This window comes from Lolium rigidum, chromosome 7 (assembly GCF_022539505.1).
Source record: "Lolium rigidum isolate FL_2022 chromosome 7, APGP_CSIRO_Lrig_0.1, whole genome shotgun sequence".
NCBI classification, from domain to species: domain Eukaryota; kingdom Viridiplantae; phylum Streptophyta; class Magnoliopsida; order Poales; family Poaceae; genus Lolium; species Lolium rigidum.
The window spans coordinates 107,022,000-107,034,091 of NC_061514.1; the positions used below are offsets into that span (position 1 = coordinate 107,022,000).

Genomic DNA, 12,092 nt, shown 5'->3' on the forward strand with positions numbered 1-12,092 from the left:
ACGTTCTAGGTCGCACTCCGATTAAGGATGATAATGGGTAAAGTATGGATAGGGTAGAGCAATACGGCTACCTACAAAGTTAGTGGGTACAAAGTTCTATCCATACGGGGTATAAAACTTTGCCCATTAGATACCCAAAAGGTAGATGAATACACACGGGTATTTACAAGATTAAATAGTACACACGCTATTTACAATTCTACATTCAGTGATAGCATATTTGACAACAAAAAATCAAGTATCTCAATTTAATAACATGCAATTAAGTACATGCCAATTTTCAAAATGTAGAATCACAAACTCATACTCATAACTAATAGGTAAACAAGCATAGACGAGTCACGTGATAAATTGACAATTGACGACAACTGATGATTGCTCTGTTGTATAGGCTGGAAAGGTCTACATGTTAATATAACAGTTAGGGTATAAGAGCATCTCTAGTCGCGTCCCCCAAACAGCGTCGGATCGAGCGTTTGGGGACGCCTCCGCTTCGTGTGTGTTTGGGGCACATCGCTGCCTAGCCGCGGCCCCCAAACACGCCCCCAAACATTAAAATAACTCTTTTTTTGCATTTTATTTAAATGGAGAGAAGAAATTTGTAGGTAGAATCGAGATTTTCAAAGTAGTGCAGCATATTAAAAGAAATTAAACATAAAAACTGTGAAAAATTATGTTCAAACTAATTTTTAAACTATAAGCTACTTCTTCTTTCATGGCCCCGCCCCGTCGTCCTCACGGAGATGCTTCCTGCTTGTCACCTCTTCCGAAGTGGTAGTGGTGTTCGACGCGTCCGAGGAGCTTGTGTCCCCCTCCGACGAATAGTTCTTGGTGTATTCATCGTCGTCGGTGCTCGCCGGCTGCGCCTCCACCTTCGCCTTCGCCCGGGCCCTTGCCTCCTCTGCCGCCGCCGCCTCCTCCACCTCCAACCGTTTCCACCTGGCATCTCCATCCTCTTCCTCTTCCTCCTCCTCCTCATGGCCGTCGTCGGCGATGGCCTCCCACTACTCCTCCTGGCCGTCCGTCGGCGGGGAACTAGAGCTGCTAGGCTTCCCCACGCTATCGGAGTCCGATGGCAAAGAGAGGTTGCTCATGGTCAGAGAGGAGAGGTTGCTCGGTCGTAGAGATGAAGGGCGCCGGCCGGTCGAGATCGAAATGTGCAGACTAGGAGTCTTATTGAGCAGGGATTAATGACAGCGCAGATATCAAAGAGGGCTGCGGTTGCTCTTCCGCGGAGTTTGCGCTCCATTCTGGCGGTTCGCGCGTCGATCGACGCGGTTACCACTGCGGCGGTTCCCCTTCCCGGCAACTGCATCGTCGTTGCGCGCCAATAATAACTTCGTTGCAAGTTAGGCGACGGTTGGGCGTCGTTCGTATGCCAATGACGCGTCAGATCCGCCACTCCCCGCCTCTCTTCTCGTTCTGTCTGACGTGCCTGAAGCGTCCCCTGTGGAGCGGGGACGGGGACGGACTCTGGGTGCCTGACAGCGTATTGGGCCGCGTCGGGCGGAAAGAGGCTTTGGGGCGTGTGACTGATCCAAAAAAATGTACGTCGTGATTAAAAAATCTTTAGGGGGGCGCGAGTGAAGATGCTCTAAGTATATTTATAAGTGCAATGCTATACTCATGTTTCAGAGATTGTTTAACTGTGAAATTTGCATCCTTATCTATGACTCGATCCCACTAAACTCCTCAGCGTCCAGCCGGTCAGCCACTATCCTCTCCCCGGCCGGGACCTATATATACAGCCGCCGATCACAGCTTCCCACCACCCAACCGTCCGACCTACGCGGCCGCGCGCGCTCGCTTCCTTCCCGTCGAATGGCCGGTGCAATAGCGCAGCAGCCCGCGTGGGCGCAGGCTCTCGCGGCGGCGGGCCTCCTCGTCGCAGCGCGCTCCGCGGCGCGCCTCGCGCTGTGGCTCTACGCGGCGTTCCTCCGCCCCGCGAAGCCGCTGCGCGCCCGCTACGGCGCCTGGGCCGTCGTCACGGGCGCCACGGACGGCATCGGCCGCGCGCTCGCCCTCGAGCTAGCCGCCGCGGGGCTGGGCGTCGTCCTCGTCGGCCGCAGCCCCGACAAGCTCGCCGCGGTCGCCGCGGAGGTCGGGGCCAGGCGCCCCGGCGCCCAGACGCGCACCTTCGTCATCGACTTCGCCGCCGACGGGCTCGCCTCGAACGTGGCCGCGCTCGCGGAGTCCATCCGCGGCCTCGACGTCGGCGTGCTCGTCAACAACGCCGGCCTCTGCTACCCGTACGCGCGCTACTTCCACGAGGTGGATGAAGCGCTCGCGAGGGATCTCATACGCCTCAACGTCGAGGCCGTCACGCGGGTCACGCACGCCGTGCTGTCCGGCATGGTGCAGCGCAAGCGGGGCGCCGTCGTGAACATTGGCTCCGGCGCTGCCACGATCATGCCGTCTGCTCCGCTCTACACCGTCTACGCCGCCACCAAAGCGTGAGTACTCATCAGTTCCTACTTAAATCTTATCTGGGTCGTTAACTTGCTAGCTAGAGGTGTGAGCACGTGTGTCAGGGCATCGTCACAGTTCAGCAGTGCAATTAAGCTTGGCCCTTGACTTTGTAGAGATATTATTAGTGGCAGCTGCCCTTATGAGATGTGTGCTATTGTAGTCATCTAGGAGACAGATCAATAGTTATTCTTTTGTCTTTTTTCCCCTTCGAACCGGAAAACATCGGTTATTATGCGAATGGTGGTTGATAGAGGGTGTGTTAGCTCTTAACTTTGAAATTTGCATCCTTATCTGGGTCGTTACATTGGCGTAGCTGGTGCCCCCCCCCCCCCCCCCCAATGATTTGGCACATCTCTGAAGGAAATTTTTTTGGGAGAGGTTAGATTAGGAATTTTTATGTGTTTGGCCCCCCTAAAAATCCTTAATTGCATTTGGCCCCCCAGCCATCCTTGGCAAGCTCCGCCACTGCGTGTCAGGACATCGTCACAGTTCAGCAATGCAATTAAGCTTGGCCCTTGACTTTGTAGAGATATTTGTGGCAGCTGCTCTTATGAGATGTGTGCTATTACAATCAGCTAGGAGACAGATCAATAGTCCTTCTTGTGTGTCAGTGGCCAACTAAAATTGGTCGATTTCAGCTTGATTACTCTTGATTATTTCATCGTATGCAACATATGCATCCGCTGTTGTTGTCGTTTCGAGTTACCTAGCAAAGTTTTCTTAGTAGCATGATATTCTTTCTCTAAAATTATGATCCCCCATAAGTTTTAAAATACCAATGTAATATATACTACACTTGTTTATTTTGAAGAAAAAAAGTAAAACAAAATGATTTGTTCATAGAAAAAAGAGAGTTGTCTTTTCTATTTGGGGAAACTGGATGAAACCAATTGGCAAACACAAAAATAAATATGACCTTGACATAATTCAGTGACCAATCTGATAAATTTTAGCTTAAATTAACAATTTGTTCGAGAGAAACTTGTTGATCTAGTTCCAAGTTCAAATTTATTCTTAAATTTCAAAATTGTGGAAAATCTGAAACATTTAGTGTAAAGCTAGCATATTTTTGATATTATTCTGCCAAAATTTCAGTTCACGTTGACATACGGTTTGTGAAAAACGTGGACCTTTTGTTTCAAGGAGGAGGAGGGAGAAATAGGTAACGTGGTAAATGAGTGTGTGAGAGAGAAAGAGTATCATGATTCATGAATAGTTGCAAGAGCTCGGGAGGCGTAATTTGAACAAGGTCGGAATTTGGGGTTAGGATAAGTTCATGCGAGGATAAAATGGACTTCACTCTTGTGCAAAAGGATACTCATTGGTTTCAAATGGCTAATTACAGGCTATAAACCAAAGCCAAACTGAAAAGGCGACGTTATATAGTTTAATTCACTTTTCTGAGAACTAGTTTTGAGACTACTCTTTTCTTCATTTTCTCAGGTATGTCGATCAATTCTCGAAAAGCCTTCATGTCGAGTACAAGAACAAAGGCATAGATGTGCAATGTCAGGTACTAGCAAATCATTCTTGATGATTTATAGGTTCCGCTTTTCTTTCACTTTCCCTATGTTTTTATGTTTGTGTTTGTATATAAACTAGTTAAGCAAAAAAAAAAGGTTTCTGCCAGTTTTTCCCTAATTAACAGATTTCTTATTCACTGCATCTAATTTTTCCTACTCAGGCATAGTCTTAAGATATTTCTCGTTTTCACTCCACCAATTAATGAATGCATCTCACCAAGATCTCACTTATAGTTTACTTTATAATTTATAATTTGAAATTTTAAACTAAATATCACAAAATAAACTACAAGTGGGACTGGGACTTTGGTGTGATCTTACTTGCATGTATAATTCAAGGCCCCGCCCAACAAAAAACGTGATTTTTCATGCTGTCCTGAGTCAGTTACAGTAGATATATAGACACTGACGGGCACTTTCTGAATCTGTTCGGTGGCTGATTCATGACCTGTGGAAACAGCGAGTGCACTCAATTAGTGTGCAAGTTCACTGACCTTCTTGTTTTAGGGGAAGGCATTTAATATCAGTTTCGTTTTGTTTCTCTGAATATTCTGGCTATAATCCTCTGAAAGTTTGAAATGTTCCCCTTCGGTGTGACATCCACTAAATGCTCTCTGGTTAATTTCCCCAGGCGCCGATGTACGTGGCGACGAAGATGGCCTCGATCAGGAAGGCGTCCCTGTTCGCGCCATCCCCGGAGACATATGCCCGCGCCGCCGTGCGCTACATCGGGTACGAGCCGCGGTGCACGCCACACTGGGCGCACACCCTCCTTTGGTTCCTCTTCTCCGTCGTCCCCGAGCCACTGGCCGACAGGTACCTTCTTGGCACGACCCTCAGCATCCGTGACAGAGGGCATGCTAAGGAGGCCAGGAAGAAAGTGTTGTGACACCTGCACTCTCTCAAAAGATTCAGATAATATAGTAACTAGCACAATACCCGTGCGTTGCTACGGATTAACAAATAAGAAATAGTTGTCACCAAACAAATATAAGATAAATTGCGTGAAATTCAGTAGGCTTGTGGAAAATCATCAACATGATGTAGCGGTTTAGTGCGTAGAGGTCGGTTAGATGCTGCCAAGATCATCGGGTGCAGCGGCAGCGTGCAGCGATGGGAGCATTATATGGGGCTAATCAAATCAAGCACTCCGAATTACTGATTCACTTTACTGTAGAATATAAGTAGCAGCTGATGCGGATGCTACTGTCGCCACAGCTCCTATTTTCTGAATCAGCGGATGTACTGTCGCCACAGGTCCTATTTTCTTAATCATCCTCAACCTGCAAGCACGAGCGTGACATTCTCGGAGCCTCTATGCTGTAGGGCATGCATGCTGTGATGGCCACGGATCTGCGCAGCGCCCAGACACCAAACGGAGGTCCATACATCAAATCGTCGAAGAACACCGATCTGGTTGAATTTTCCAGATCAAGTCATAAAAGAAGCACATAAACCTTGCGTGCATGCCGGCCACACAGCGTGGGCAGGACGCGCGTGTCTGCTTCGCGTGGGCGTGGCCGTCGTTCTGGCTGGCCCTTGGGACGTGGTCCGTCGACCGCGCGCTCGTCCCGCCGCCATCGTCGTCATCGTCAGCAGCGCAAGCACGGATGAAAGGAGGCGCCCATGAGATGACGTGATGGCAGGTGAGCGCGAGGATCTCGAAGTCTCTGTCGCAGCAGTCGACGTAGGATTCCTTGTTCTAATCAAAATCTCGATCGACTCGGTTTGATATTCTCCTTCTTAGCTGTATATGTAGAGACTACTCCCGTCTCTCGTGTAATCCCATGGCAAAAGGAGAGCTAGCGAGCAGCCTGGATTAGAAGGACGCCAGGCCGTGGTCAATTCGATAATAACTTTGATCAGAGACAACCAATATTCAAATCAAATCTGAACACGGTGGATCACACATTTTTTTCGGACGTGAGACATCCGGTCTTCTCACGGGACTCAACATTATATGAAGGAAACATAACAGTTGTTTACCTACGAAAACCCGGTTGTTTGGTTTTTCCATGAGGTGCTCCCGTTTTTCCTACCAGGCAAGTAGGAAAGCAATCCGACCCGATCTTTTGATGCGTCCAAGACCGGTTATTTTTGGACGTAACCGAGGGGCTTAAGTCAAAAGTGGAGCCTATTAGTACAGATACAAATTAGGTAAGGGGAGACGGAATAGATCCGCATTTAGAGATATTGGTATTTAGAGATATTGGGCCTAGAATTTTCAGGAGACGTCGGGCTTAGAGAAAAAGACTTTGGCCCGTTTGTGACACCAGGCAGTCACCTATTGCAATTTAATAGTAAAGATACTCTTTGTTTCATATTAGGTGTCTTTGATTTGGATATATATATCTACGCTCATTTTATGTATAGATACATTCAAATCTGCGATAACTAATATGTAGCAAAGAAAGTACACATGCTACCAATTGTAATAAGTAACAAGATTAATGGTTTAGTAGCTATTCACGTAATCGTGTTGTTCACCGTCCAAGCTAATAAAAAGGCAGGCAAGTTTCATTTTTTACTAGGGTTGTTTCAATTGAAAATAATGAATTGGGATTGATCTTGTGATCGGTCGTTCCCTCTGCTGTGCAGTTCCTCCTGACCCAGCTTCCGTTTGTTCGGCCCGCGCTGCCATGTATGTAGGAGCCCATACAAAATAGCATGCACGCAATCGGGAGCATAGCTGCTGCAAAGCTAGTGGCAAATCCTATTTGGCGCTCGTAGCGTTCGTCGCTACCGCCACGTTTTTCTTGGGCCAACCCTATTTCTTCTTTCTAGAGAGAGAGAGAGAGAGAGAGAGAGAGAGAGAGAGAGAGAGCTGAGCTGCTTGAATATTCCTTCGTTCTCTCCTTCGCTTGATTCTCGATTTGTTCCTTTTGGTCGTATCGTGGTGGTGAAAGAATCACTCCATGACCATGTAGCTTGAACCCTACTTTTTTTATGTCCCGTTCATTTGTAGATTTTAGTAGACATTTAGATGTGTTTTGGTGTTGCGATTTTGTCACCATGTTTCAAATGTTATTTCTTTTCTGGGGAGACATTGATCAGAACTGGTGGTTATAGCAGGTGATGGGTGGTCGCGTTTCAGATCTCCTTTTTTCTGGAGTTATTTGATGGGGACTGCTAGTTAAAGGAGGTGGTTGTCGTGTTTCAAATGGCCCTCAGGCCCTGCTTAATGTAGACATTTTGATCAGAACTGGTAAGGAGAGGAGGTGGTGTTAGTGTTTTGAACCCCTAATTTTTCATGGAATCCCCTATTTGTTAGGGTTCCAGTGGATTCTATCGTGGATGTTGAGCACGTTAATGTTTTTTTTTTTTGCTTTTTAACTGGTTCACAATATGAATATCACGACTTGTAGGCTACAATGTCATGGTTTATGTTACTATTCTTTTTCTATTTTTTACATGCTAGTTTTGAGATTACTGGCTTTGTTTAAATATTTGTTCAAAGTTGTAGCTAAGTTTTTTGGTCTCTGTAGTTTGTATGTACAAGTTAGTATGGTTTCCCATTTTTCAGGGCAGTAATTGCAGAGGAATTAAATTTATTAATAAGCATGTTTTACCTTTTTCGGTTCATCCAAATTGTGCCCATGTTCAAACCTACGTAGTTACTGTAGCATGCATGTTTGAAATATTCAATCATACAGTGATACATGGAAGCTTCTCTGAGAGTACGAAGTGACAGACCGAAAAAAGAAAAGAAATGGGTGGTCGGTGCATTTCATTTACCGTTCATCAATTGCTCTGAATTTCAAAACTGCTTATGTGTATCCTTTTTTTTAACTTCGACCTTAGTGATTTTATTTCCATAGCTGAAACAAATTCTAGATGAACAACCTCATCTAGAAAACCAGGGCAAACATCGAAGCTGCTCAAGAGAGCATCTTGACTAAGAGAATGGAGTGCACATCAGGGACGGAGCTAGGAAAAATATTTGGAGGGGGCCAATAGAACACAAGATTACTTGAAGGGGGATGTACATGTAGTATTTACAAATTTTAGGGACCATTGTACATGTATTTTAGGTGCTCTTTCAGAAAATTTTGCAGCATAGGGGGGGCCATGGCCCTAGCTGGCACCCCCTAGCTCCGTCCCTGGTGCACATATGTGTGCTACCTTATTAGCTTCTCTGTGTACAAAAATTAAATTAAAACCCTGGAAAAATTTACTATTCCTCTCCATTTCAGTTAGAATATGAACTCCCTCAAATCTAATATTGGCTTTAGAGTTCCAAGCCGACACTATCTCTGACATTCTGTCTCCACACACACTTTAACAACGTTCTTCTCTCTTGCTCGCTGAATAGCATCGCGCGACAGGCTAGTAGTTCTCAAAGGCAACTTTGTTAGTGACAAGGGTTTAACTTGTCAATGCCTACAGATTGTAGACTAGGGTTTTGCTAGAAGTAGAGGGCAAGTAGATCTCGAAGGTTTCAGCCGAAAAGTACTCGACGATTGTAAAACTAGGGTTATGTTGACAGTAGATTCGATCCTTTCTTTGTCCCTCGACTCCCCCTTATATAGAGGGTGGAGCCGAGGGTTTCGTAATACACAAGTTATAGAGTTCGGGAGGGTTTCGTACCCAACCCGTAAGATTACAAATCTCTATCTTTCCTAATACAAACTATCTTTCCTTAACACTAAATGGGCTTCCAAGTCTTCTAAATCTTCGAGTCCTGGGCCTTTAGCAAACCCCGGGTACCATCTTTGGCAGGCCCATTGGGGATGCCTATGTCAGTAGCCCCCGAGATTTTTCTTGAATCGAAGAATCAGGGAAAATCTCCAACTTTTACTCATTACATAATCTTTCGATATGCAAATTCTATTTTGTACAGGGATAACGGTAGTTGGGGCTAGTTCATCTGACGGATCAGGTACTAGTTAACTGCTCTAGTGGCAATCCGCAAAAACCTACTTCAAGATCACGTCCCTGGACATGATCTCGGGATACTGGTGTAAACTTCGACAGGTGCCGCTTAAGGTCTTACCATTCCGTCGAGTCCCGGTCATATTTTATCGGGTACCTAACGCGTCCGTTAGGATATTTCTTCGTATCCGTTGATACGGAAAAAAGTAGCGATCCGCCGTCGGAGACGGTGCCACGCCGCTCAGAACGGATCCGGGGTCTTACCTTCGCAAAGTTTTGCGGCATTCAGAGATTTATTCGCGACTTTTAGCGCTCTGAGAATATATTGTCGAGTGCTTTTCGGCTGTTGGAATAGCACATTTTATTGAGTCATATTTGATGACTTATTTTGTCTTCCCGATGGGAGTATATGTAGAGTTATCTGTGTAACTCGAAATACACTCACTTCTATTTTTCCTTTTGATAAAAATTCATCGGGCACGCGAACAGCGTTCCCGATGGGAGTAGCCCCCGAGGCTACAGCCAAGAACTTGTGCTTGGGTGTAGGCTCCAGAGATTAGCATCTTTGCCGCTATATTTATAATCCCTCTCGATATTTTTCTATTTATCGGGTGCGCGACCAGCGCTCCCGATGGGAGTAGCCCCCGAGGCTATGAACAAATGCTTGCATTTGGTCATAGGCTCTCGCCATTTCTATCTTGTCATACTCGAATTTTCTATTTTTTCCAAAGTAGCCCCCGAGCATTTGGGCAAAAACTTGTATTTGAACAAAGGCTCCCGAAATATCCTTGCGTGTCGATAATCTCTGCAAGCTTCATAGTCGAGCTTTTCTTTTTCCTTGATGACGTCGTTGCTGATGATAGCCACGATTTCTGTTTTGAAATATGCGAGAACCGTTTCTCTCACTACCTTGTGGGTCCATATTCCTTATCTGATTGACACGTCGTGCAAGTGGGGGACACATGTTCTCCACTTTTTCTGGCACGCTCCGTAACCTCGTCCATGTTAAAGTACTTTTTTACCCTTGTATACACGTGGACATCATCTGCTACGTACTTTTTCCATCCAACGGTCCGTCGCTTCACCGCACTTCTATATAAGGTCGTCTTCTTCCTCCTTGAACACTTCCGCTCGCGCCGTCCTTCTGCTCTCATCTGCAAATTTCTTCCTGCGATCCATAGCCTCTTGAGCTCCTTGCCTCCACACTGCAATTCCCGCGCCATCGTTGATGCCGCCACGCCGATTGACGAGGCACCATACGCCGGAATCCTCCATGGCCGCCGTGGATCTTGGAGCATCAGAGTGGGAAAGATCGAAGATTTCCACCCAAGATGTCAACCTTCTGAAGAAGCTGGGGATCAGCAAGAAACCCCAGGCATTACGCTTCCCCAGCGAGGAGAGCTACCCCACCCCTCCAATGGGGTACCGGGTAAGTTTTGTCGATCACCTTATCCGTGGTCTCTGATACGTCTCCGATGTATCGATAATTTCTTATGTTCCATGCTACTTTATTGATGATATCTACATGTTTTATACACATTATATGTCATATTCGTGCGTTTTCCGGAACTAACCTATTGACAAGATGCCGAAGTGCCAGTTCCTGTTTTCTGCTGTTTTTGGTTTCAGAAATCCTAGTAACGAAATATTCTCGGAATTGGACGAAATCAACGCCCAGGTTCCTATTTTGCCCGGAAGCATCCGAGAACACCCGAGAGCCGCGGAGGAGGGCCCTGTGGGCCCGGATGATAGGGTGGCGCGGCCCGGGCCCCGGCCGCGCCAGCCTATGGTGTGGTGGCCCCGGGCCCCCTCCGAGGCTGCCCTTTCGCCTATATAAAGCCCCCGCATCGAAAACCCTTACGGAGGAAGCCACGGTACGCGAAACCTTCCGGAGCCGCCGCCATCGCGAAGCCAAGATCCGGGGGACAGGAGTCTCTGTTCCGGCACCCTGCCGGAGCGGGGAAGTGCCCCCGGAAGGTTTCTCCATCGACACCGCTGCCATCTCCACCGCCATCTTCATCACCGCTACTGCTCCCATGAGGAGGGAGTAGTTCTCTATCGAGGCTAAGGGCTGTACCGGTAGCTATGTGGTTAATCTCTCTCCTATGTACTTCAATACAATGATCTCATGAGCTGCTTTACATGATTGAGATCCATATGATGAGCTTTGTATCGCTACTAGTTATGTGCTACTCATGTGATGTTATTAAAGTAGTCTATTCCTCCTGCATGGTGTAAAGGTGACTAGTGTGTGTGCACCGTGTGGTTCTTGTCGTAGGCTATGATCATGATCTCTTGTAGATTGTGGAGTTAATTGTCATTATGATAGTATTGATGTGATCTATTCCTCCTTCATAGTGTAATGTGGACAGTGTGTGCGCTATGTTAGTTCTTGGTTTATTTTGCAATGATCTATTATGCTCTAAGGTTACTTAAACATGAATATCGAATGTTGTGGAGCTTGTTAACTCCGGCATTGAGGGTTCGTGTAATCCTACGCAACGAATGGTGTTCATTATCAAACAAGAGTATATGTAGCACATATGAGAAAGAGTTATTTATTATGCGATCAATGTTGAGAGTGTCCACTAGTGAAAGTATGATCCCTAGGCCTTGTTCCTAAATACTGTTATCGCTGCTTGTTTACTGTTCTACTGCATGTTTACTTTCTGCAATATTACTACCATCAACTTCACGCCAGTAAGCTATTTTCTGGCGCCGTACTACTGCTCATATTCATTCATACCACTTGTATTTCACTATCTCTTCGCCGAACTAGTGCACCTATTAGGTGTGTTGGGGACACAAGAGACTTCTTGTTTTGTGGTTGCAGGGTTGCATGAGAGGGATATCTTTGACCTCTTCCTCCCTGAGTTCGATAAACCTTGGGTGATCCACTTAAGGGAAACTTGCTGCTGTTCTACAAACCTCTGCTCTTGGAGGCCCAACACTGTCTACAAGAATAGAAGCACCCGTAGACATCAGTCTCTCCGCCCCCATTCATCCTTTTCTTCGTGGATTGCTTTTCGTCTACGGTTTGCAACTCCACCACCTCACGCCAAACTCCATTCTTCACATCTCCATCTTTATTACTCTTTGCGAGGCCTTCCTTGGCGTCCAGCCTAACTGGGCGCTATGGAAGCGCATTTTCTTCTGCCGCCGCAATGGCTCGCCCAGTGTCGCCTATAATATAGGCGGCGTTGTAATTTATGTTCGACCCACTGTTGA

General features: G+C 46.5%; 1 protein-coding gene across 1 annotated transcript; it reads left to right on the forward strand.

The window, feature by feature from the left end:
* Positions 1-993: 993 nt before the first annotated feature.
* LOC124671804 (very-long-chain 3-oxoacyl-CoA reductase 1-like) lies at positions 994-4,912 on the forward strand. Its single transcript, XM_047208131.1, has 4 exons — positions 994-1,095; positions 1,636-2,453; positions 3,913-3,982; positions 4,624-4,912. The coding sequence occupies exons 1-4, from the start codon at positions 994-996 to the stop codon at positions 4,879-4,881; spliced, it is 1,248 nt and encodes a 415-aa protein (XP_047064087.1). The 3' UTR covers positions 4,882-4,912.
* The last annotated feature ends 7,180 nt before the right edge of the window (positions 4,913-12,092 follow it).

Coding starts and splice junctions, on each gene's coding strand:
- LOC124671804 (XM_047208131.1), top strand. CDS start 994: ATGGCCTCCCACTACTCCTCCTGGCCGTCCGTCGGCGGGGAACTAGAG. Junction 2,454..3,912: donor GTCTACGCCGCCACCAAAGC/GTGAGTACTCAT, acceptor TCATTTTCTCAG/GTATGTCGATCAATTCTCGA. Junction 3,983..4,623: donor GCATAGATGTGCAATGTCAG/GTACTAGCAAAT, acceptor TAATTTCCCCAG/GCGCCGATGTACGTGGCGAC.